Genomic DNA, 27,488 nt, shown 5'->3' on the forward strand with positions numbered 1-27,488 from the left:
ACGTTCGGTTAACCTTGTTGCAAATTCACGGTACAAAGTCCCGCAATACCAACCATAATCGTACATAACCAATGACTTTAAGGTAATAAATATGAAATGTTGGATTACCTTCACTCCACGCAGAATCCTCACCCTGTCATCCTCATCTAGGCCGAAAGAAACTCTCCTTGACGTGCTTTCTCCGGATCCCATCGCTTTATGTACAGCTTCGTTAATGGATCTTCAACAAAATATAAACAATTTTATTCTTTAACTGAAATGACCACAAATTATATAGTAAATACGCCGATATGTTTGACAGATTCACATCTTACCGTTGGGAAGTGGCAGATTGTAAGGCAGTATTCTGAAACACTATTGGCGAATGACATTGCAATGAGCCAATGGAATCTCAGGATATATCGGCGACTGAAGAAAGGGCTTCTGGGAGTTGGAGTCCATCAGACTCATTCAGTCCTTAATGAATTTATTTCACAAGCGTACTTCACAAAAAACATAAATTGTGAAAACAAGAAACCTACAGTTATCCATTAAACATTGAGTTAAATGATTGAAACTGCTCCAGTTGAATCAAATTACTTCCAAAAGTCCAGGACGGAGTGGTTTCTTGCATGAGGTTTACATTTTTTTTTTAATTAGTATACTGCTTTTTTATTACCTCCAACTGTTTACAGTGACCATTTAGTGGGTAAGATTTTCCCAAAACCCTTCATAAACAATATTTGGATTAACACAAAATAAAGTTTTTTCTCATTTGATTCTTATCATTTTGGCAAAAAACCCAATGAACTCCATGATCTAATGGGTTTGGCTGAATTATACATTTGATAGCAACTATGCATAGTCTTTCTTCACAGCTCTATATAGGTGAAAATGCATTATTTTTATTACAATGTAAACTGTATTAAATTTAGGCATTACAATTTTTTAGGCATATGAAATAGGCTTTCTAAACACATAAGATGACTACTATTAAAGTTGGCTACTTGTACTCTGAGTTCAATTGTAAGTTAAATTGATGATTCCTGCTCAATAAATTGCTCAAAGTTTCCCTTAATAATATGTTGCTTCAGATAAAAGTGTGCAATGAGATAATAATAGCCTCATACATTGAAGACCCTTAACATAATATTCATGCATTCAGAAAAAGCATAACACAAAACATAATTCAGAGACAATGTTTTCTTTCAGGTATTGATTTATCCTCTAATGCCATCATACTCCTCACACAAGGCATTTAAGCAAGTACTGTACATATAATAACATTCCCTGTTTAACAGACAAATCACAAGAAGAAATGTTTCTATGAAGCAAAAGACAGACGTAAATGATAGAAAGCTGCTCGCTGCTCACTTTAACTTTTGTGACAATGTGAACAGTAAGTGCACAGTAATCAATAACTTCCTTGAATATAATTATAGCGCAAATATGAATTGTAAGACAGGATATTGAAAGAGGTTTGTCCGTAATCCAGAACCGATTTTCATTAAAAATCCCACCTTCACTGTGGCACTGATGCAGAATAATCCCAGAACTAACTGTAAAGACCATGCATGTTCCCTTTAATTCAGCAGCAGAATTATAATACAATGCCTCAGGTAATTACAGTGCCATCAAGGCATTTCGGTCTAATGGCTAAATGTCTGTCACAACATCATGCATTTAATTAAAGATTTCAAAGACCTCTTTGTAGGAAAATGATTTGTGAATAATTTAAAATAAGATTATTAAACATGACACCATCATCACCGATAGACAGACAGCGCCACAGTAGGACTGTCCCAGAGAAAGTAAAGTGAGGCAGGGGCATGACAGGGACGAAACCATGTGACAGCTTCAGTGGACAATGTTTGTGAATGGGGTACAGAAAATGGAGGTCTTGTGAACCATTATGATTGGCTGGGATTGCAAGGAGGCGTGTTTAAGAGTCATTGACTGACATGTTCTCCACTTTGTTCTCTATATCAGCGTCACCGCCCTGTTTCTTCTTCTTCCCTCCTTCCTGCTGTTTCTTCTGCTTCTTGGTTGCCTCCAGTTCAATAGGGGCTTGCTTCACAAACTTGATCATTTCTGTTAAATCTGTGTAAAGAAACCATAATATTTAGATTGATTGGAGACAAAATTGATGACTACTACTTATCAGAGGGAACATAACCTACACACATTGAACAGCTATCTAAAAGGTCCACTTATAGCTCACATATCCGGTTCTTTTGACTGAAAAACAGATAACAGCGTGCAATAGTGTTCTCTTTTGCCTCTTCTAGCACTTGAATGGTTTAAAATCGCTTAAATGTGTAAATTGTCAAGAATAAAACAAGTGCAAATTATATACTTTCACTCTATAATGGTTAAACTTGGCAATTAATCCGTGAATAACATGCGTGCCGAACTGTGGGTCCTGGTCCGTACGGATCACGGCTCAACTACGATTCATTGCACCCCTACTTGTGAATCTGTTCTTTTTTTGGGAAACAAAAACATACAATGCAACCAGTATTATCCGAATCCCAAAAAATGACTTGGTTCCTTGTAGTGAATTGGTTCTTTATAGTGAATCAAAAACATACAGTGTCACCAGTGTTGTATGATTCCTAAAATAATCATTCAGAGGAATCAGTATCAGAAACAGAATCGTTAAATTCCATACGATTTAATAATAATAATTATTATTATTATTATAACAAGAATAATAATTTGTTACATTTATGCATTTGGCAGACGCTTTTATCCAAAGCGACTTATATTGCATTTCAAGGTACACATTTACTTTCTTATCAGTTCTTTTGTTTACTTTATCACTTTATCAGTTCTAAAGTTATATTTATATAGCGCTTTTCTGGGTACTCAAAATCTCCTCAACCACCACCTGGATGATGCGACGGCAGCCACTAGGGATGAGTCACGATTTTTGAATAATACATTAGTTGATTTTATTATAGAATAACGAATAGGTTGTGCGATTACGGTACTGTCTTTAAAAAAATCCCCATGTTTTCGGTTCTGAGGCGGTGGTGACACGTTCATGTAACCAGAGGGTGGCGATGCCAATAACGCATCTAAAAGATGTCAATCAGCTCTCAGACAACAGAAGAAGATACACATTGTCTCAAACAAGAGCATGTGAGCGGAGTGGTAATATTTCATATTACAAATAACATATTATTTAAACATAAATATGAAACGCATGTTTACGTTTTTTAAGTTATATTTAAGTGTCACACCGCTCCGCTTTTTTCACATGTGTGTAGCCTATACATGCATGTGTGCGTGCATATGGGGGAGGGGTGCGATTATCAACTAATAATATAATAATACCCAGTGATCTTCGAATATTATTTTTGCTTGAAATGCCCATCCCTAGCAGCCATATTGCGCCAGAACGCCCACCACACACCAGCTTAGTGGTGGAGAGGAGACAGTGATGAAGCCAATCAGTATATGGGGATGATTAGGAGGCCATGATGGACAGAGGCCACTGGGCAAATTTGGCCAGGATGCCGGGGTTACACTTCTACTCTTATTCGAAGGGATTTTTAATGACCACGGAGAGTCAGGACCTCGGTTTAACATCTCATCCAAAGGACGGTTATACAGGTGATTAATTTTCATGCATGTAGAATAAGATTGAGGTAAACTTTTCTATAACTTATCCAGGTAAACAGATCCATACTCAGTGTTGCTCACCTGGAGGCATAAATGCCTTGAGAGGTTCTGGAACAATAATGCCTTCCTCTGTCTGGAAGTTCTCCAGGATAGCACACATAACGCGAGTGGTCGCGCACATGGTGGCATTTAGCATGTGCACAAACTCAGCCTTTAAGAAAACAGACACAATCACAATGGTCAATCAAACCGACCTCAAATGGTAATAACAGATAACCCAGCATCCTTCTTCAGAACAGTGGAGTAAAACTGTACCTTGTCCATCATTTTCTTAGTCTGACCGTAGCGAATACGCAAACGGCGAGCCTGGTAATCTGTGCAGTTTGAGCATGACACAAGCTCTCTAAAAGCCTGGGAGCCTGGGAACCAAGCCTCTAAATCCAGCTTTTTACTAGCAGCGTGGTTCAAAGCACCTGTGAAACAAAAGCAAACAATTCATTTGAAGCTTTTTTTTTTTTTACAGGAAGCTGATAAAAACTTTCAAGATTTTCCAACAAATGGTGGTTTATTAGTTCCATTGGAGCTCTCAATGGAAAAACTGGACAATGTGAACTAACCCGACACAATGTTGACGATACGGTAGGGGATTCCTAACGACTGATAAAATTCTTCAGCTGTTCCAATCATCTCATCAAACATCTCCCAGGACTTGCCGTCATGAGGAGAGGCGTACACAAACTGCTCGATCTGGAAAGCAATGGAAAGAGTTTGCATTCAGAGAGGTTGTGATTTCATACTTGAACTATTTTAATATTAAACCGGATTCTTCTAAATAATACCAGAAATTTCTTCAAGATCTTTACTTACTGCAAAATTTGATAGAGGTCTATTTCTTATTATGAAATAATACAGTCATCTAAAATCAATATTCCACTGTTTACACATTATTTTCATGATAGAATTGCTCGGACCTTCTCAAACTGATGGACCCTGAAGATCCCGCGCGTGTCTCTGCCGTGAGAGCCCACTTCCTGTCTGAAGCAGGTGGAGAAGCCGGCATAGCGGATGGGAAGATCCTCTGGCTTCAGCCATTCATCTCTCAGGAAAGCTGCTATTGGCTGCTCCGATGTGGCAATCAAATACTTCTCGTCTACTGAACTGTCGTCAGACTTCTCGCTCCCCTTCCCGATCACCTAAACAAACACATTACATTAAATGCTTGGTTTCTGTAGATCAAGTTTTGTTAGTTGTATTAAGTGGTTCTAGCATGATGATGTCAACTTTTGTGCAACTAATGTATATATACAATAGATATGACAAACCTTATAGAGCTCATCATCAAACTGGCTGAGCTGAGCGACCTCCTGCATGACTTCTTTCCTCATGAAGAAGGGTGTGTACAGCAGGTTGTAGTTCTTGCTGTATAGGATCCGCAGTGCATAATTAATTAAAGCCTGCTCCAAGAAAACTAAAGGTCCCTGAAATATAATACAACATGTAATTTAAAAATGGGTGGCAAGTGCTTTTTGGCTTGTTTATTTTGAAGAACTGACATGAGAACAGGGGTAAACATTGTGCAACAAGGCAAAATGGTTACCACATGCTCAGTATTGAAATGTTCAGACGTGGTTTACACAAAAACAATGCCGTTGTCCTTCAGTTCCCTTCCTTGCACAGTCTGACAACCCACAAAAAAGATATTTTTAGGGTAAAGGGCAACAAACCTTTAGGAAGTATCCTCTGCTTCCAGCCACGATGGCTCCTTTTTCCCCTTCGTATCCATCCACCATGACAACCAGGTCCACATGAGAGTACTTCTTCTGCACTGTGCAGTCACCCCAGGTGCGTTCAACCTTATTATCAACATCCTGAGAAAGAGAAACAACGTTTTGCCTTAGTCTCCAGTTGAATAAGTTAAGCAACCACATATGCTAAATTATACACTGCCTGGCCAATAAAAAAAAGTCACCACCTGGATTTAACCAAGCAAATAGGAAAGAGGCTAATTACTGCAGGTACAAGTTATTTAACCCTAACTGACGCAGTGAGCAGCTTCTCATTTAAAAATGAATAAAAATAAAAATCAAGCATAAAGCAAAGAAAAAAACTAAGGAGATTTCTGTAACTGCTAAAATTGGGTCAAGAACTGGACAGTGGTGAACCATCATCTTTGAGGAAGAAATGTGGTTGGACATGTTTTTTAAATGATCATCATCAGAGATCACTTAAACATTAGGTGAAATCAAATCAGTAGAACACACTGTCATGTTTAATAGTGACACTAAGAGCATTTAAACACACACAATGCAAAGAGAACTTAAGGGATTGGGAGTAAACAGCTGTGTAGCCTTAAGAAAACCACTTATCAGTGAGGCTAATTGGGGGAAAATGCTTCCATTTGCTAGGGAGCATAAAGATTGGAATCTTGTGCAATGGAAAAAAGTAATGTGGTCTGATGAGTCCAGATTTACCCTGTTCCAGAGTGATGGGCACATCAGGGTAAGAAGAGAGGTGGATGAAGATGCACCCATCACGCCTAGTGCCCACCGTACAAGCCAGTGGGGGCAGCGTTATGATACAGGGTTGCTTCAGTAGGTCAGGTCTAGGTTCAGCAACGTTATGTGCCCATATAGCCAAAAATAAACGTTATGTGCCCATATATAAAAATATAGCCAGCTGACTATATGAACATACTGGTTTTTCCATCAATGTATTTTTTGAATATGTATGGGCATATTCCAAGATGACCATGCCAGGATTCATCGGGATCAAATTGTGAAAGAGTAGTTCAGGGAGCATGAGACACACATTCACACATGAACTGGCCACTAGAGTCCAGACCTTAACCCCACTGAGAATCTTTGGGATGTGCTGGAGAAGATGCGAAGCAACAAGATCTAGGCGAGACATTAATCAGGGTTCTTGCAGGTTTCAGCAAGTCAAATTTAAGACCTTTTTAAGACATTTTACGACCATAAAGTTTGAAATTTAAGACCTACCAAAAAAAAAATTCAAATCAAAGAATTCATTTTATTTCAATGAATTAAGTAATTGAAAAAACATTAATTTAATTTACAGATAAAACGATTAGTAACCTTCCACACCCAACAACGTGTGTCAAATTGTACTATGCATATTATACTGTAAAAAACACATAATTAGTTGATTTTAGTTGATCATAGTTGATCATAACTAGAGATGAAATGGCATGAACATTTCATTTCAATGATTATAGTGACAAAAATGACCACGGTGATCACAGAATCCTGTTCAAAAAGTACTAATACTACACAATGTCGAAAACCAGCAAATAACAAATAAAATTAGCATCAATATGCACTTTTTGTTTACATAAACATTAAAATAATACCATTAAAAATGATAGCCAGATTTTAAAAGTGTCTTGCAACATGTTATATATTAACATACAAGTTCAAATAAAGTTTAGACAAAAAAGTTGTTTTTATAAAAAGATAAACCTCACATATTTCAGACTTTAAATACATTTTTATAAAAAGATAAATTACTGACATTTACAATGCACTTTAGCTTATCTTTTATTATTAATAGTAAAATTCGGTCGGATTTTCCCGTGGCGTCTGTCGTTGCAATGCAACCATGCACTGCGCTCTCCACAATGCATGAAAACAGGTCAGGGGTAAAAAAGGTGAGAAGGATGTGGCAGCAAAAAATCCAATCCAATCAACTTATATATATATATAGTGCTTTTTAAATGTTAAATTCATCAATCTGGTGCAAATTAAACAAAGAAAAATTATTTTAGTTACAGTGTCTGTCTACATTACTACTACATAATAATAGTTACAATATTAATCCCATGATAGTAATAGCCATATATTGTAAAACAAATGCACTGAAAAATAAAGGAAACTTTCATAATTAGTTTCGTACTAATTTCTATACTTGAAAGAGTATATTTCTATACTTCACATTAAAGGTGTGATTGGGCCAGCCCAGTGTCAATCAAGAAAAGAACCAAATGGGCCGCTGATCTACGTGTTTCATGGGGTGTCAGAAAAAAAAAAAACTAACGCTGACTTTTTATTGACCAATGCATTACACACTAATTACGCACTAACCCAGCGCCGCCAATTAAGCAAAACAAAACGAATGGGCCGCCGATGCACGAGTTTTATGGGCCGTTAAGACAAAAAACGAAACAAAAAAGTATGAGATGTATCGGCCCAAAAAGCACGTCGGCCCACCGGGAATCTCCCGGTAGTCCCGATGGCATTAGCCTACATGCCTGGACGTCACACAAAACAAAATACTACCTATAGCCTTTCACCATCCACTTATTTAGCTGCTGTTGCATCAATTGACATGCCATCTCCTTTCCCCTCTTTCTATTTTTAGGTTTAGCCCCCGACAGCTTTTTTGCATTATCCATCTTTTTCGACGACAACTCACTACTCGTTCCTGCTCGCTCCGCGCTCACGGCGCCCGCGCCCGCTCGCGATATTATCCCGCCCACTTCTATGTCAAAATTAAAAATAATGACATTGGCAACATCGCTGTCTGTATCTGACAGGACAGTTAACATTGTAAGCTAACTTACGTTACCTCAGGCTTGCTTTCCGACGTGCGGTTCTTTGTTCGGCAGTGTGTCATCAGACTCGCGGTGTTAAAGACTTTGAAAACAATTCTGCCCTACTCTGACTCGGATTGGCTGTCAGGTTTCGGCATTAGGAATGATGATTGGTTTTTTAAAGCTGCTAAGTTTATGGTAACTATAGAGATATACCGGGTAAATGCTGGCCACGACCACGTCCATGCACGGCCACGCTTGCTGTAGCTCTGCTACAAGATTCATTTACGGAGAAGAGAAAAACACCCGTAGTGTTTGGGTGCACCCGCATCCTTCCAGTTGAGTGAGCTTTCAATGTTGTTACGGAAAGGGGCGAAGCTGATTGGTTGGTTCTTGTCACATGACCTGCGGTGCGTTTGCGGCATTCTGAAGAGTTGAGATTTTTTTTTATCTCGCTGCGCCTGGAAAAAAACGAGTGCGTCGCTTCAGTTATGAGCGCGCGCGCGCCTACATTTGAACGAACTTGAGCGCGCAAAAGATGTGATATGTGAACGGCCTGTTGGCGAGACCTTTTTTAGACCTGACTAAATGAAATTTAAGACCACGGATCAAAATCTGGCTGTTTTTAAGACATTTTAAGGCCTTAAATTTAAAGTTCAGAATTTTAGACTTTTTAAGACTTTTTAAGACCCCGCGGGAACCCTGATTAATGAAACTTTGGATGGAAATAAATGTTTTTACATTGCATGAGTTTATAGAAACGATGCCATGACGAATGTGTGCCGTAATTAAAGCAAAAAGCAGTCCAGCAAAATATTAAGAGTGTGTGATTTTTTTTTTTTTTTTTTGCCAGGCAATGTATTTGGTTTGCAGGACCTGCCAAGTGTACTGTGTATATAAAAACACCCTGAAACTCACCTCATCGTTGCTGATCGGCACAGAGGGATGCAGGAGGTTTCCGATCTCTCTCAGGAACTCAAAGCGCTCCGCCTCCAGCTTTAGACGATCACTGTCTGTCTTCTGCACAGCCTCGTCCACCAGTAACCGCACCTTCTTAATCTGAGTCACCGTGAGAGGCTGCCATAGACAGAATGCAGAATTAATGCTCACAGATGGGTTGTGGATCATTGTTTAATGGGTGTGTATATATATATATATATATAAAAAGGTTGTGTACCGTTCACATTTTAACCGGTACCTGAAATTCGGTGCTGATACCCAACGGTACCTTTTTGTTTGGTAATTTAGGCATGTTTACCTCAATAACTGTAAAGAAAGTAATTTGTAGAAGTGTTGTTGACATTATACCAGAGTTGCCTTGTCTGCCATTGAGACTGCAGAGGCTGAAAAACACAGCGAGCATCACACGTGCTTCAGTGTGTTTGGTAAATGAAACCACGAGTCATTCATTCACACACAGACACGCAGAACATGCAGGATTCATATTTAAATAGTCTTACTCTCGCGACCAGATGCGTTCTCAGGTACCGAAATTTGGCACCGATTATTTTAATGTAAATCGGTACTCGGTAGTACTTACGTAATTCGGTCGGTGCCATTAAAAGTACTGAGTTCGGTACCCAACCCTAATATATGTCAACCCTTCAGTCAAAAAAAAATTATCTACAAAAAATATTAGCCAGCAAAATCTGTTGCCAACACAGGAATAATTTACAATTTAAATAAAATACATTCATATAGTATACAAAATATATATTAATACATGTAAACCAATAAAACCAAGTCAGCTTTGGTGAGCATAAGAGAATTCTTTCAAAAACTTTAAAAACTTGTGACTGATAAAATATATACACAAAATATATGTTCAAAAGTTTTAGATCGATAAGATTTTCTCATGTTTTAAAAAGAAGTCTCTTCTGACCCAAAATACAGCAAAAACAGTAATATTGTGAAATATTTTTTTAAAAGTTAAAATATATTCTATTTGATCCTGATCAAAGCTGAATTTTCAGCATCATAACTCCAGTCTTCAGTGTCACATGTACTTCAGAAATCATTCTAATTGATGATATATTAATATTAATTAATATATTTATTTTAAATTGTAAAAAAAATTATTTCACAATATTACAGTTTTTCCTGTATTTTGGATCAAATAAATGCAGCCTTGGTGAGCAGAAGAGACTGCTTTTGAACGGTAGTGTATACTTATTATACAATAATTATGTGAATTATACATTATTGCTTGACTCACTGATAATGTTTCTCCAGCAAGGGCTTCCAGATTCTGAGCCTCTTCTGGAAGAGTGTCGTCGTCCCCAACTGGCTCTTTCTTCTGCAAAAACATCATACGACCAGCAAGCAGAATATTATTATTACTCAATGATAACAGATCAAAACAAATATATGACAGCTGCTTTACGTACCTTCATCTTTTCACCGATGGCTTTGCTGCACAGATTCTTGGCCTTGTTTAGGTTATCCGCCGTGAAGCGACCTGGAGGCATAAAAAATGTATATGTGTAACATAAAATAATGTCACAAAATTATAAATTCACTAAAGTATTCCTTTCATTTTGTCTAAATATTTCTTTATTTTGTCCAGACATGTTCTTGCCAGCTGTAAAGGGAATCATCCAAAAGCATAATAACAAGTGCTATCTAGAATGAAGCAATTAATTGATGCATTACTTGTTCCTATGTTATTTATGTTTAAAGGAATAGTTTCCATTATTAATTCAACATCAAGCCATCCTAGGTGTATATTATGACTTTCTTCTTTCAGCTGATCAGAATCAGAGTTTTTATTAAATAATATCCTGGCTCTTCTCAGCTTTGTAATGGCATTTAATATTGAGTTTTGAAGCTCCAAAAAGCTCATCCATCCATCATAAAATTAATCCATAGGTTATTTTACACATTTATTACCCTACTGGAGTTGTATGGATTACTTGTATGATGGATGGATGCGTTTTTTGGAGCTTCAATAACTATTGACGCTATTAAATGTCATTACAAAGTTGGAAAGAGCCCGGATATTATTTAATATGACTGTGTTCGGCTGAAAAAAGAAAGTCATATACACCTAGATAGGCTTGAAGGTGAGTAAATTATGGGATAATTTCCATTTTTGGGTGAACTATTCCTTTAAGTCGGCATGAGACTTCGATAGTATTTTCTACCCTACTGTGATGTATATACGAGTGAAACGGCTTCTCGACAAGAGAAAATGTAGGGTTGATTTTTTATTTTTTTTATGTACTTGATTTTGTTCATCTGGAATTGATTGAATCCTTGGATGGTTGTGGTTTGCTATTGGTCGATCTCATGTGAGTGACAGGTTGTCCCGCCCTCACACCAGTAAACGCATCATCGGAGAAGAGATGTCACTGCAAGTGGGAGGGGAATTTATTTTGATTAAAGATTAGGAGAGAGCAGATTCATTTTGAAACAATAATAATGTGCACGGATAAATAATTTGTAATAAATACTGCAATTAAGAAAATAAGAATTGTCCGTTTTTATTTCATGGTGACTTTAAAGCAACCTTTAAAGTCCTTAGTCCTGATAAATATGTTGACCACACCAAACTTAAATATATTAATAGTGAGACTTTTGGATGGATTTAAAGGAATAGGGAATTCAATTTTCAAACTGTCATTCCTAATATTTTCACTTTAGTTGCATTGGCAAGAACATGATGAAAGAACAGTCTGGCACACAACAGCACTGACAGCCAGCAGCTCCTCCTCTGTTAAACTCACTCTGACATCGAGATTGCATCAGATACAGCCGGGTGATGCTGCGACAGGTTTAACCAATACATTATCATACCTCTCATCCCCGAATAACACCTGATATAAACGTATATTAGGCTAAATAACAGAAACAAGTTTTATTAACTGAAGTAAACAATGTTAATCACACTATAACAGGCGGGTTAAGTATTAGCGTCAATGCTACATGCTACTCCGGTACACCGGTAATGCAGTTTCTGGACGTTTCCACGCATTTTATATTAACTTTATTATGTGTTATAGCACAGTCCGTGTTTGTTTCCTATCTTAAACTGTTAAACAGATATGTTATACGTGTCACAATCTGTTCTCATTCACAGGCTGCCATGTGTTTCGTTAGCTGTAGCGTTAGCCGATACTCACATTTCCTCCATTCTGTATCCACCTGGACCAGTTTATCCACCAGAGACACATCCTTGAACCGTTTCCTCTGGGTTTCCCGGACGATTTCAGGATCGCCGCCTTTGTCGGTGCGAAACAGGTCTAAATCGAGCACCATGATGCCTGTGGACGCGGTGTGCAGTGCGGATGAATGAAGGAAAGGAAAATGGAAAGTATGGAGAGATATGGAGGGGAGGCGCTAGAGAGCCTGCTGCTATGCATATTCATTACTCTGCTCTGGCGAAGTACAGAATCATACTACTGAGCTAATTAATATTAATAACTTTAAATCGACGCAGTCACGCGTAAGCTAATTCATATTCATGAGCCAACCTTCGTGAATTCGGCTGCTGCGCGGTCATCTGTTTACTGCATTTATTAATATGATATAACCAGGGGTTAAAGTGGGCCGGAACGGTCCGGAACTGCGTTCCGGCACCTCAGATAAATTAATAAATAAATAGATTCGAATCAAATCATTCTCATCAAATTCAATGATTCTCATCATTCATTCATCAAATCAAAACTGAATATCACCGCCTGGCCGCGCCTTCACAAACACGCTTCCCGACGTTACGTTCTCAGTCACGGTTCTCCGGTCTGATTTGAGTGCATCTGCACCGGTTCACGCCTCCCCTCCCCGCTGAACGCCAGCGACTACTAATGCGTGATTGCACTCACGGGGGTTGAGCGCGGTAAAGTAAGTTTTGGGTTCGATATTTGCCGGACATTTGTTTTCCCTTGTAATATATTTTATTATTTATTATTATATTATATATTATATTTATAGGCCTACCTGAGAATGCTTTGACGCGTTTCCACAGCGCATGATACTTAAGGGAACGTCTGCCAATTCCACCAACTGCGTTAAACGTAGTACGTAGACTATAATTTGTATTATTTAAAATTACTTTTAACATTTAAAAACAGACGTTTTCAAATTCCAAAGCTTGTAGAAGGTTCCTATTGGCAATAATGACTTAGGCTACAGCTTTCCTGGTAGCCTTGAGTAAATTAACTTGTCTCAGAAAATGATTCATAAAACATATAAACATCAGTTGAGCCTGTTTACTTTCTTCACTGACACAGACGAAAATGAAAAGACTATCAGTCAAAGTTCAGCTTTAGGAGGGGAAGAATTAGGGAAGAAGGAGACTGAGAGAAAAAGAAAGATGAAGATGTGGAGAGAGCAGGTATTGACAAATAATCTAATGACAAAGTTTTAAAGCTATTTCTTATCAAATTTAGTTTTGGCCTTCAAAAGCCCTATATTGCACATATGTTGGTCAGAGAAATCCAAATTTTCTCGGGGAAGCATGCCCCCGAACCCCCCTAACTACCGCACATTTCTGTCACTTTTGGACTTCACATTTTTAGGTTTAAATTTACATTGTGAAAAACAAGGTTGTGTTCCATATCGTGGTGTTCAGCAATTTTTACATAGTATCGTCATCATATCAGTGTAGATGTAGATGGACCAAAATAAAAACATTAAAATAAGTATTAAATACGTATTGTGATACTTGGTGCCACAGTGACAATCTTGTCCCAAAAATTATTGTTATACCACGATACTCAATATGTTGTCCCACGGCGAGTCATTTTTCCCTATTGCACCAACACAAAATGTGAGGGTTCCCCCACCTGCCAAATCCCACTTTAACCACTGGATATAACCTTTCTAAGTCATTATTGATATTTTATTACCATCAGCTATTTTTTATTCTTCTTCTTGGTGGTCTAAATGTATTAAAGTTTACAGGTTACCAGCAGCAACACAGGCTACTTTTCATCGAGAGGCTTGAATTGGTAAGTCTACAATATAAAGCATTTCAAATGGGATTGTAATTTACTTCCTATTTGAAATGTTTTATAATGGTGGCATTCTTCACAAGAAACACAAAAATGGCTTGAAAGTAACATTCGTATGGTCAGTACGTGGAGTAATGATCAGGGTGATTTGTGTAGCTATCAGTGATGTTTAGGTAATTTTCCAGTTCCCATTTCTCATGCAGAATTTCCATCTCTGGCATAAAACACCTTAAACCAGTCCAAGATGGTCCAGGCCTGGAGACCAGATAAGACCAAATTATTTAATTCCAAATGGCCCATAAATATTACTCCACTGTGTGTAACTCTGAAACTTCTTTGTTGGTGTTGAGTTTTTCTGAACAGCTTTGGCAAGGTGTTACAAGATTTATTGGCAATGCAATTTAGGATGTGTTTACTTTGTGGAAAATGTGGTGTTTGAATTACTTGACAATGATTCAAATGCAAGAAAAACAATTGTATGTAATAAATTAAGAGGGTCAGATTGTACACCTAAGCAAAAAAAAAAAAAAGAATAATCAGTCGAATAAATTAGTCCTAGCTATTTACAAAAGCAATGGAAGTTTATTTGTAAAACATCATGCATTCATACATTTTCATAAACATTTTATGTAAGAGTTTATAGCTTATATTCTAAAAACAGATGTGTTAACAACACAACTCACTGAGACATATGTGTGTTTTTAATTGTGGCTGAATTTCCTTGCATTATAATAATATAAAGATTATGCATGATTAAAATATATAAATAAGCCTTGCATTATTATAATGTAAGACCAAGCACATTTAGGCAGTTTGTCAAAATAAAATATAGTAATTTCCCTTCATGTTAGACAAACACAGATTGTTGCAACAATAACTGATACAAAAAAATAAAAATTGGCCTGGAAAACAATATAATAAAGGTAATTAAAAATAACACTTCATGTAAACAAATTACACAATTTAAGGTCATTCACTACAATAAATCAAAAGTGTCCTTGGACATTTTCCATCATGTTTTTTTTAGAAAGACTACTGGGATTGCATGCAAATACTAGGAATATTCACTGTAACATGATGTTTATCATTCATGAACATAAGCACAACTACACAAATAAGGCAAAATTAATACACATTTACACGAAAAAAAATCACAGCATTCGGCAACCTCACTGTACTTCAGGTTCCCTCTCATTTGTTTTTCACAACAATCTAAAAAGAGGCCCATGCAATTGAGATAAAAAGTTGATTGTGCATGTCTTTGCAAAACTCCTGTGGGTGCTGAGGTGGTTGCTATGTGGTTGCTAAGGTGTTCTGAATGTTGTACAAGGGTATTCTGGGTACCTTATGATTTTCAGGTCTCCAAATATGGCTCAGATCCCACTTTCACTGTGCGTTGTTTTTATTGTTACATTATTAAAATGTTCTACTCATGATATTACTGCACTGCACTGCACTGCACTATTAGACCTTTTTTTTTTTTTTATCAATTTATTTTGATAAATTTTTAATTCAATTTATTTATTTTATATTTTTACACTGACCCCCCCTAGCACTCTCTTCCAGACCCCAGTTGGAAAACCCCATACGCTAGGAAATACATAAATGGTGTGCAAGGCAAATTTCATACAATGTACGCATACTATAGTAACAGTAACAGTATGTGACAAAAGAAGTATGTTTGAATTCACAGTACTAATAAAAGAGGGCAAAAAAGTACCCGGATGACCTACTACTTCCAGTGAGATTCTGAAGTGTGCATACGATGGACACTTTACTATCCCATGAGGCCACGAGGAGGATTTGCAAATGGCAGTGAAGCGACACAACTGAACTTGGTATGTCACATGATAATGACAGCATGGAATGCAGTAAGTCCGGATTACATTCATACTAAACATACATACTAAACTCATACTATATAGAACATACTTTTTTAGCGGCCGTGAAGTGATTACTTGTTCAAAAAAAGTACGAGAAAGAGTATGCAATTTCGTTTTTTTGCACTAATTAGTTTGCCCACAAGATGGCAACACTGGCCTGGACCATTGTTTCACAGTCAGAAAAGAAACAAACAGAACAAGAACAAAAAAAGACATCCACACGTGTTGACCATAGACGGTGTTGACGTGTGATTGGGTGAGGGGATTAAAGTTGCATCTCAAATGACGCACTATGTACTTATGCACTATGTACCCAGCTGTGTACTATATGAATTTATACTTTGAAAGGCTATGTATGACTGAAAAAAATCAAAGTATATTTTGGGGTTCGAGTGCATTTATCGGTGCAGTTCTAGAGATCCTTATGAAATGATTGGAACTCGTACATGTTCCTCTTCAGTCGGCTCCTCAGAAAACTGTGCCTTGGCCTCCTGTATGGCCAGCTGTAGTGCAGCCCCAGCTGGGAGTTTACAGTACCCGCTTTCTAAAATATTCTCCACCTGTAGGTAAACTCCAGGCTTCTGCAAAGCCACTCCGTGAAGATGAGAGAAGAGCAAAGGTAAGTCTTTAGTCAGGGTGTATCTTGAAGCGAGACCTAGTACTGCTGGGATATCAGACTCTTGTGAGTACTCAAATATGGCCACCATGAATTTGGAGAGGTCTTGACCCAACGCTTTGGCACGACACAGCTCCTCTCCGATCATGGAAACTGTAGCTAAGGTGGTGTTTTCCAGCGGTTCCTCGTCCTCAGACTGGTTCTGATGGAGACCTCGGGAGCAAATGATCAGCACAAAGTCACAATCCTTCATTCTCTTGCAATGCCACCCCATACTGCCCTCCTCCATAATGCGCAAGGCCTCCCACAAGTCTAAATGCACCTAAACAGAAAAAGGAGAATTAACAATAGAGATAATTAAGAGATAAACAGTTGATAACCATGTATAAACGTTTTTTTTTTTATTCATGGATACTTTAAAAATACATTTTTAAATGTAGTTTATTTATCTATTTAAATATATACATTTTTAATTGTTTTATTCGTTTTTATATATATATTAATACTTTTTTTTTTATGAGATGCTGATGACCAGTGTGGAGAATCTAATGACTGTTATCCATGGATTTGTACCAGTCGCAATTGCGCTAATACTTTGTTTTTAGAACTGAATGGACCAGTGTTGTTATTGTTAACTAAACCTAAAAAACGTTCCTGTTAGATTAAATAAAATATTAAATATTAGCTGAAAAACTTAAACTTACAAAAAGTTGATGTAAACTAAAAACGAATTAGTTAATTAGAAATATAAAAAAAAACTATGAGAAAATGACAAAAGCACAATACAAAATTACTAAAACTTAAATTTAAATAAAAAATGAAAAATATACAAATAAAAGCAAATTCAAAATAATAAAAACTATAAGAGTGCATAAACAATAGTAAAATAACACTGGAAAGAGCTAGATTAATTATTCAAAATAATATGCGATGTGATTTTTTTAATACACTACATTCCAATTAATTCATGAAATGTCTAATAATCTCAAACAAAATGTTTTAAGAGTTTCACGAACCTTTAAAGATGGATGGGGAAACAAACTCTTAAAATAATACAAATATTCTCAGCATACTTTGTCTGATTTAATCCTAATACACTTACTTGAGTCGCCATGTGCTTTTGCAAAAAAGCAGCCAGTTGCAACACGACTCTGACGTGGGCAGGACCATCATTACTTGAGTAGCATATCAGTAGCCGAGGGGGACGGGTGGTTTTGTCCGGCAAAACACACTGTCCTTCACCCAGTTTTTTGTCATAGTACTGTTCGATGATTTCTGACAAATAGGAAATAACAACACAATTGCCCATTAGTACAAAACAATGTACATCTTAAGCTAGGTTCGCACTGTACGATTTTGGCCGTCTGAGACAAACGTTTTTTAAAATCCTAAACGATTACTCAGATCCTAGGGCAAAATTTGAAGTCTTTGATCACTAGTTTGACATCTCTGCAGACAGCCGATTAATGACTTTTACCACAGGCAAAATTCTGTCAGTCTCAGAAGATTTGATGCATAGTCCTGTAATGAGACTTCTCCCACGACAATCACCAATTCAACAAGTCACTGAACATGTCACGGACTGATGATGTAAAACATCTTGCATGCGTCCGTTTTTGACTGCTGTACAGTCTGACATTAATGACAACTGAGATCCTACAGTGTGACATGGCTCACAGAGAGGATCATGTTCATTCAGTCTGACAAGCAACAGTCGTAAAGGACTGTTATAAATCATACACTGTGCACCCAGCTTTCATTGGCATTCTCAAAAACACCTTTTAAACTTCCCAAATTAATTTATATAGCCCTGCTTTGAAAACAAAACATTCAACATGGATTAATAAAGAGCAGAACACAATGTGTTGCCCAGCTGTTTTATCACTGACCACCAGTATGTTAATGAAGAACAATCTCTTATCGATTTGTTATAAAACTCGAACCTGGTCTCATTTTGGTCTGGACTTTTTTCTTCTTCAGTCTTTTCTTGTTGACAACGGTGAAGGTGAGCACTGCGGTAGCAGCAAGCAGGATTCCCACGGACAAGAGCACCATCAGTGAAGGGTTTTCTGTGAAGTGGGAGGTCGATGGCTCTGATATCGTGAGAGGAGTAAAAATACCAAACCGATTATGGCATTGAAGTCTTTGATAACGTAATTGTTTCATTGGGTGTTGCCTCTTTAAAAGCTGCCTGGCATGTTGCTCCACACGCAGTTTCTGTACACACTGAAGGCTAATTAAGCAATGTGCACATAACAAAACAAAAAATGCCTTCAGTGTGTACAATAATCTCTAACATTCCTTAGAGTTCAAATCAGTTTTTGCTGCACGCGTGTTCTTTTTTGATTTGACAGTTCAACTTTACCTTCAGAGCTATGTTTAACTACAACAACGAATGTTTTCCTGACTGCATCCACGACATCAGCAGCAATCTGGAGGGTTAAGAAAAATACTAATGAACATGTGATAAGAAAGAAAAAAAAACATCTGGCATTTATATATCTAGAGTTACAGCAAATATTTGCACAAGCGTATTGGCACAGCCTTTTTAATGTGTCTGAATGGTTGTGTGCCTGATACAATTTGATCTCTCATTCAATAATACAGAAAGCTAAACAAACACACACACACCCCATTTAATCTGAAGAATGAAGACTCACCTCACAGGTGTAGTTTGTTCCTGCTTGGAGATTCTGCAAACGGTAAGTGTGATGTGTCTTGTTGAGACTGAAATCCTGGACATCAGCAAACATTCTGATTTAATTATCAGGTAAACGTCTGAGAAATTGTATTTATTGATTCATATTACACTTGATTAATTAACAACAATAGCAGTATTCTTAAATCCGTATTATAGACGTTGTTATTAATGTTTTATTTAAAATATGTTTTTTAAAAACCCACCGGTTTGATGCTTGTGTAATTTCGTAGCCCACCCCCGAAACATGATGAAAAATACTGACGGACTTCAAAGTTCTCAGGTGCAAGGTTAAAGGTCACATAAACATCCCGGTTCTCCTGGTGGACCTCGACGTATCTGGGATACCAGTCTATAATGAATGACATGACGTACATGAACGAACACATCTGAGGACCATGTGCGATGATCAACAGGAACACAGAAGACACGAGACACTCACCTTTCTCACACTCTTCAAGACCATTTTTTTCAGGACATGCTGAAAACACACATTGTCAAGTTTATTACAACTTAAGCATTTGTCAACTGATTCTCTTAATGTGCAGTGGAACTACATGGTTTGTTTTAAATCAAAAGGGAAGCGCTTACTGCGTGTGAAAAACTTTTTCTTCTCATAGGACTGGTCCCACCGCTCAGGGACGGGCAGTGCCATGACAGTCACGACATACTCCCTATCCAGAGACAGATTTGTGAAGGGATCTGAGTGATAGACCTGTGAAAACCATCAAGAAAATACATTACATGATCTCATGACTTCAGGAACTAGTACATGGTAACTCAAAGTTATATAAATACGGAAACAGTAAGGTCTTAAAAAGATTCTAAAAGGCCTGTTTGTTTTTTTCTTCTTATAGTTTGAAAATATATTACACTATTTAAACAAGAATAAAATGACATTGGATGCTACCTAAGTTGTAGTGTTTTTTGTTTTTTTACATACCCAATGGGCATGTGCAGGGGTGAGGGACAGATTGCTACCCAGGAGAAAGAGCTGACATGAGAACTGAGATCCACCAAGAGCCTGAAGGGTTACTTGAAATCCACGCAAGAATGCAATACCTGTGTAAATCAATCAAATAATTAGACAGATGCAGAGATAGATAGATTGAACAACAGACAGACAGATAGACATTGATAGAATGACAGACAGATGGATAGATGGATGATAGATAGATAGATAGATAGATAGATAGATAGATAGATAGATAGATAGATAGATAGATAGACAGACGGATGGATAGATGGATGGCTAGAACGACAGACGGATGGATGGAAAGACATACGGACAGACAGACAGATAGACAGACAGACGATCATTACCATATTGGCTTGGGTTCCATGACACAGTAATGGTATCATATGTTGGATCTTTATTGGCTTCAAACTGGATGTGAATATTTTGTGGTGCTTGAACATAATGCTGGCAGACCTCTGGGGTTTCCTGGCCTAGAAAAGAGTGACAAGGCCAAGGTACGCAACCTGGCCGAAGAGAGGAGTTACCACACAGTTACACTAAATGAGCTCTTGTTATCTTAATGAGTTATTCGTACCTGAGATGATTTTTAAAGGGGTGGTATAATGCCCCTCTTTACAATATGTAAAATAAGTCTCTGATGTCCCCAGATTGTGTAAGTGAAGTTTTAGTTCAAAATACCCCACAGATATTTTTTTACAGCATGTTAAAGTTGTCCCTTTTTGAGGGTCAGAAAAAAACGCATCATTTCGTGTGTGTCCCTTTAAATGCAAATGAGCTGCTGCTCCCGGTACAGAGGACGGAGCTTCAAGACCTCGTATGTGTTAGCAGCTTCACGCAGACAAGCACTAAAATGTCAGAAACTGTTCTGCCTTTTACGTTTAAACTGGAGTCAGACAATGATGGAGAGACTCAAGAAGAAGTGACAAAATGTAGAATCCAACAGGACGTTTCTGAATGGTTAGTTGATGAATTTATGTTGCTGATGTGGAGTTAACTATCTTCAAGTCTTTGATTAGCATATTCTGTCATGATAATCCATAAAATCGATTGGGTGGGAACTGTTGTAAGATGCCTACAGAGTGACATGCTATTGCATTTGTGTTACTTGTGTTGCCAGTCGTTTGTTGTAGTCCTTAAAAAAAACTTTCTTTAAAAGCAAATATCTTCCTTTGCTTTGAGCATTGTAACTTTGCAGGTGTTGTTTGTTCAAACAGAAACATTACACACTAACTAAATTTAGAAAAGTGAAATCATAATCAACCACCCCTTTAAAAATGGTTTTCATTACACATGAGGTACACTGTTGAAAGCTAGATAACTTTGAGATGACAAAGTTAAAAACATCCGAGAACAAGAGAAAGGCACTTTGATTTACCTAAGACAAAAAATCCTAACATGCGAGTCTTGGAAAGCAGCTGAAAATGGAAAATCAAAATCATACATATACAAATTATAGTTTGGTTCAAGGAAAGCCAAATATGAGTGATTCCTGGAACTGCTGCAAACAATTATAGTGCAAAACAGCTTGTCTTGTTTAGTGAAATGACCAGAACAACTTAATCCAACAAAACAAGAGAGAGTAATGATCCTACATCACGCAACCTGAAACGTCACTGATTGTTCTAAATAAATGAGCAATTAAAGATGTCAGTTATCCTTTTTAGAATGTCAGCACTGATCACTGTGAAAGGCAAATTCAAACACATTTCACATGTTATCAATTAGTGATGCAGTGGATGGATTACAAAATGTACGTTTACTGGCCGCATAAAGCATTAAGGCCGCATCAATTAATGCCAGATTGTTTGCATTGCTGATCAAGATCTGATTCATTTAAAGAAACGATTAAATTAGCCTTTTCTCCTTAAGCCTATCATCTTGAGAAATGTAAAACTTCAAACTCATCAGCAGTTGAGTTGTTTATACACTGATCATTAACTACGTTCACAGTCACTTTGTCCATTTTGAGCAATGGTTCATCTACAAGTTTACATTAAAATGAATTTGACTGGCTGAAAGCAATCCCTTTACTCCTACTTAGTGATCAAAAGCTATGAAGCTTTATTTCATTAACTCATTGAACCTTTACAAAGATCATTGGGTTTTGGCAGAGCTGGATTATGTTGTGTCATTATAGATCTATGAGGGGGGCTGGACATATACAATAAAATTGACTTACTTCCAAACGGGCTGGAGGAGGGAATACTGGGAGATATTTGCACATCGTCTGCTGTGATTCTGCAATATTCACATCTTGGGTCTCCCTGAAAATACACATTGTCCACTTTATTAAAAAATAGGGAAAATATGAAATATTACAGATTCTGCACCATTTCTAGGCCACTAATCAAATGTGTAACACTGACCTTGTAAATTCCTTTGTACAAAAGGCCAGATTTCTTGCTTCTAACTTTTCACTTGGAAATAATATAATTTGCAATTTAAAACAGAGTGGACTTGGCTTTGTGCTCTTTCAGAACTAGAGACACGCATCCAAACTTTAATCGAGGATAGTAAGAATGCAAGGGCTTTAGATACTGCTTTGGATGCGACTAGCTTAGTGAAATCTGTACGTTGTTCGGTTCCGGCAGTAGAGGCCGTGCAGCAGGGCAACTGGGTGACTGTGAGACGGTATAGTCGCAGGACATTTACCGCTGTTCTGTTCTGATTACCATAACAAAATAGATTCTCCCCTCTCAGTGAAACACCCACTGAGAATCCTGTTGAAAGTGCCCAAGTTATTGGCAATTCTATTACACGGAACGTGAAAATAGAGACACCAGCCACCATAGTCACATGTTTGCCAGGAGCCAGAGCGCCTGACATCAAAGGAAATTTAAATGTGCTGGCTAATGCTAATCGTAAATTCTCTAAGATTATTATTCATGTCGGCACTAATGATGTTCGACTTCGCCAGTCGGAGATCACTAAAATTAACTTTAAAGAGGCGTGTGAACTCGCAAATACGATGTCAGGGAGTGTAATTTGCCCAGGCCCCCGGCCCTTCCTGTTCGCCAGAGTGATGAGACACTTAGTAGACTGTGCTCACTCAATGGCTGGCTGTCTAAGTGGTGTCCGCAAAATAATTTAGGGTTCATAGACAATTGGAAAAGTTTTTGGGGCAGACCTGACTTGTTGAAAAGAGTTGGTATTCATCCCTCCTGGGATGGTGCTGCTCTTCTCTCTAGTAATATGGCACATAGTCTTAGAGCTCAAATATGACGATTTGGGGCTCAGGTCTGGAAGCAGACAGACTGGCTAAACCGACCATCTGCTAACTGTCTGACGTCACCAAGGTCAGATAAATCCCATCACATAGAGCCTCTTTCACCTAGATATCATCATATAGAGACTGTGTCTGTTCCCCGAATTAGGACATACAAAAAAATCCCATTTAAGGATAAAATTTTTATTGATGTTCAACAAATAAAAAATAGATCTAATTCAGATGAACAAATGATAAAGCTCTGGCTGCTGAATATCTGATCCCTTACTTCAAAAGCACTTATTATTAATGATATGATTGCAGATTATAACCTAGACATGTTGTGTTTGACAGAAACCTGGCTAAAACCAGATGATTATATTACTTTAAATGAATCCATCCCCCAAGATTGCCATTATAAAAATGAGCCACATCTGAAAGGAAAAGGGGGTGGTGTTGCTGTAATCTATAGTAATATCTTCAGAATTACTGAGAAATCTAGTTTGAAATATAGTTATTTTGAAGTGTTGGTGCTTAATGTAACACTATCTAGTGTAAATGATAAATCGCGCTTGACATTTGTGCTAGCTGCTGTATACAGGCCACCATACAGACTTTATCAAAGAATTTGCTGATTTTTTTTTTAATCAGAATTAGTACTGGCTGCAGATAATTGTTGGTGATTTTAATATATATGTAGATAACGAAAAAGACGCATTGGGATTGGCATTTAGAGACATTCTAAGCTCTATTGGAGTTAGACAACACGTGTCAGGACGCACTCATTGTCATAATCATACTTTACATCTAATATTGGTCACATGGAATCAATGTTAATGCCGTTAATGCCTAATGATATCTCAGATCATTATCTTGTCTTGTGTATACTCCTTTTAGCCAAGGTTGCAAAGCCGACTTCGTGTTACAAATATGTTAGAACTATCACTTCTGCCACTAAAGATTGCTTTATTATTATTATTATTATTAATAATAATAAAAATAAAAATAATATAGTAATTTCCAATTACTTAATTCTGAAAAACAGAGTTTCTAATGATTGGACCAAAAACCTCTGCACGTACTAACCTAGAATACTGTCTAACAATTGATGGCTGCTCTGTCAAGTCTTCGTCGTCGGTTAGGAACCTGGGTGTGCTCTTTGATATCTGTAATCTGTAAAACCGCATTCTTCATCTTAAAAATATATCTAAATTACGACATATGCTTTCAATGAAAAATGCGGAACAGTTAGTTCATGCGTTAATGACCTCAAGTCAAGGCTAGATTATTGTAATGCTCTTATGGGGGTGTGCCCTGCACGCTAGTAAACAAATTACAGTTGGTCCAAAACACAGCAGCTAGAGTTCTTACTAGAACCAGGAAGTATGACCATATTAGCCCGGTTCTGTCAACACTGCACTGGCTCCCTATTACACATCTTATACATTTTAAAATATTGCTGATTACTTACAAAGCACTAAATGGTTTAGCTCCGCAGTACTTGAGCGAGCTCTTAAAGCATTATAGTCCTTCACATCTATTGCAATCTCAAAATTCTGGCCAGTTGATAATACCTAGAATATCAAATTGACTGCTGGCGGTAGATCCTTTTCCTGTTTAGCACCTAAACTTTGGAACAGTCTCCCTAACATTGTCCGGGAAGCAGACACACTGTCAGTTTAAATCTAGACTAAAAACACATCCCTTTAACCTGCCATACACATAGAAAATTATACATTCCTATTATTCAAATCAGTTAAAGGATTATTAGGCTGCATAAATTAGGTCAGCCAGAACCGGGAACACTTCCTATAACACCCAATGTACTCGTTACATCATAAGAAAATCGGCATCTACACTAATGTTAGTCTTTCTGCTTATTGCGAGGTTTACAGTAATCAGTCATCAGTATCCAGATCAGATGGTGCACCTGTGCAAACACGACCACAACGCATAGTCAGCCAGATCCGGGCCGTACCCAGATCAGATGGATGACCTGCGCCTAGACATGACCACAACACATCCCTGAAGTGTCAGCAGAGGTTGTGTCAACTAGACTCTCCCCTGTGAAGGCCTCATTGACACGACAGCCATCGGCGCTGATCCTCAACAAACTCGTCTTCATATACCGGCGTGATGACTAAGATCTTCAAACAGATGGAACTGGATACTATTCTGATAACCTGTAATGCTGCCTGAATCATAATCATACAATGTTCGTTTGTTGGCCAGAGAAGAACTGGCTCCCCTCCTAGTTTCTCTCAAGGTTTTTTTCTCCATTCTGCTACATGATGGAGTTTTGGTTCCTTGCCACTGTCGCCTTTTTCCACCTTTGTTGCCATTGGCTTGCTTAGTTGGGGACATTAAATTTAACATTTAATTTAATATTCAACAATAATATTTTTCTGCCTGCATTGACACCATTATATGAGAACTGAACTGAGCTGGACGATGACATCACGGTTTTCTCCAGAGCGGCTATATATATATAAATTAATTCAATTAATAACTTTTTTACAACAAAAATTAAAACATCACTGAACTTACTTAAGCTGGACTGTGATGCTATTTTCTTCTGGAAACAAACTTTGTTTCATTATTTTCCTGTTATCTCTGTAAAGCTGCTTTGAAACAATCTGCATTATAAAAAGCGCTATATACTGTAAATAAATGTGATTGACTTAGACGTACAAATACCATGATTCATGCTATAATCAAACTAAATAGATACTGCAAAAAACAAAAACACCTTTATGTACCTGACCTGAGGCAACCAGAAAAAACAGATATAGTGAAAAGGCTAAAAATCTTAAAGACGCATGAGAGAAAACCACAGCAGCAAAAAGAAAAGACACAGATTAAGATCAGTCTGTGAGTGTGAGGGGTGAAAGCGAAATTCCTTGATGAATATACACAAACACACACACACATAGAGGCACACTTGGTGACAATCCAGCATAGTTAGTATACTTACATGAATTTCAGTAATGACAATATTGGCAAAAAACAACAACAGTTAATGAATTTGATGGGTGACCAAGAAATCATACACTTTTTACTTTCTTTTATGAAAAGAAAAAACAAAATGATATCCTAAACCCTTATTTCCAGGTGCAAATTAGACTTTGAAATCCAGATTTTCAGTTGGGTCTCATTGGAGAATTTTGAGTTTCAACTTATATTTATTTTATGGTCAATTGCATAACCATGACAAAAAACATTTATTGTGTATACCATAATATATACTTACACACACACACGCATATACATATATATATATATATATATACACATACATATATAGTTTTTTGTATTTACATAATGACTTTAATGCTTTGCAAAATGAATAAAAACAGTACCGCTTATTCCTTAAATGTTGATACAGCCAACTGGAAGTCAAAGTATGAAGTCTTACCCAGCGGATGCATTCAAGCGTGCAACTCTGAGGTCTGTAAGATGTTCGTTCACCATGGGCGACAAGGGACAAACTGGCCAGCAGGAGCAGATCCAGGGTCAGTGTGGGTGGCCACATCCCGCTCCCTGCCTGAAGAACACTGAAAACTGTCTTCAAACCCCAACACAGCTATGTCCTCAACGCAGACGAACAATTACAGGTCTCTTGAAGAACTAAAGATCAGTTGAGTAAAAGCAGAGGGGGTGGATCGGCAGGGGAAGGGAGGAGGTAGGCAAAGTGTTGGGAATGAAAACAACAGTAGTTGAGGGAGTGGTGGCCTGAGGGGAAATTCTTTGACAGAGGCTGTCAAACATCCATCTGCTGTGCCACCAGGTATGCTTAACCTGATTTACTGTTTAAAGCTGTCCTTTCAGCTTAAATGTGCAATGAAGGAACAATGACCTTAACTCACACCACCACATATTCCTGCAGGACTAACCAGTCAGTGTCCAAAAACAACATTCTGCATCTGTGAAAATAGATTTTGTTCCCCTAAATGCTGTTCCATGAAAACACACCATGAGAGATTGATAGCCTGTGGTTTTTA

General features: G+C 37.6%; 3 protein-coding genes across 4 annotated transcripts in view; all 3 read right to left on the reverse strand.

Annotated features, from left to right (window-relative positions):
• Positions 1 to 375, reverse strand: part of chchd6a (coiled-coil-helix-coiled-coil-helix domain containing 6a) — a 71,341-nt gene extending 70,966 nt beyond the window's left edge. For both annotated transcript variants that reach the window (XM_082146279.1, XM_082146278.1), the window contains exons 1-2: positions 315 to 375; positions 109 to 220 (exon numbers count right to left, since the gene is read on the reverse strand). In XM_082146279.1, the coding sequence (XP_082002405.1) occupies positions 109 to 192 (84 nt within the window). In that variant the 5' untranslated portion in view covers positions 193 to 220; positions 315 to 375. The remainder of the gene's footprint in view (positions 1 to 108; positions 221 to 314) is intronic.
• An 805-nt stretch (positions 376 to 1,180) lies between these two features.
• On the reverse strand, positions 1,181 to 12,490 carry sars1 (seryl-tRNA synthetase 1). Its single transcript, XM_082146219.1, has 11 exons — positions 12,277 to 12,490; positions 10,543 to 10,613; positions 10,371 to 10,451; positions 9,074 to 9,232; positions 5,331 to 5,474; positions 4,929 to 5,084; positions 4,578 to 4,799; positions 4,224 to 4,353; positions 3,922 to 4,079; positions 3,688 to 3,817; positions 1,181 to 2,079 (listed from the first exon to the last, which is right to left on the reverse strand). The coding sequence occupies exons 1-11, from the start codon at positions 12,410 to 12,412 to the stop codon at positions 1,922 to 1,924; spliced, it is 1,545 nt and encodes a 514-aa protein (XP_082002345.1). The 5' UTR covers positions 12,413 to 12,490; the 3' UTR covers positions 1,181 to 1,921.
• A 2,176-nt stretch (positions 12,491 to 14,666) lies between these two features.
• On the reverse strand, positions 14,667 to 27,471 carry LOC309481325 (interleukin-17 receptor D). Its single transcript, XM_082146210.1, has 12 exons — positions 26,903 to 27,471; positions 22,462 to 22,546; positions 20,627 to 20,785; positions 20,247 to 20,365; positions 19,895 to 20,018; positions 19,746 to 19,784; positions 19,510 to 19,655; positions 19,266 to 19,340; positions 18,971 to 19,037; positions 18,549 to 18,698; positions 17,708 to 17,880; positions 14,667 to 16,927 (listed from the first exon to the last, which is right to left on the reverse strand). Exons 1-12 carry the CDS (start codon positions 27,017 to 27,019, stop codon positions 16,412 to 16,414), a joined length of 1,770 nt encoding a protein of 589 aa, XP_082002336.1. The 5' UTR covers positions 27,020 to 27,471; the 3' UTR covers positions 14,667 to 16,411.
• Between the last annotated feature and the right edge of the window lie 17 nt (positions 27,472 to 27,488).

Source organism: Leuciscus leuciscus (genome assembly GCF_965113295.1).
Source record: "Leuciscus leuciscus genome assembly, chromosome: 18".
Classification (NCBI taxonomy): Eukaryota; Metazoa; Chordata; class Actinopteri; order Cypriniformes; family Leuciscidae; genus Leuciscus; species Leuciscus leuciscus.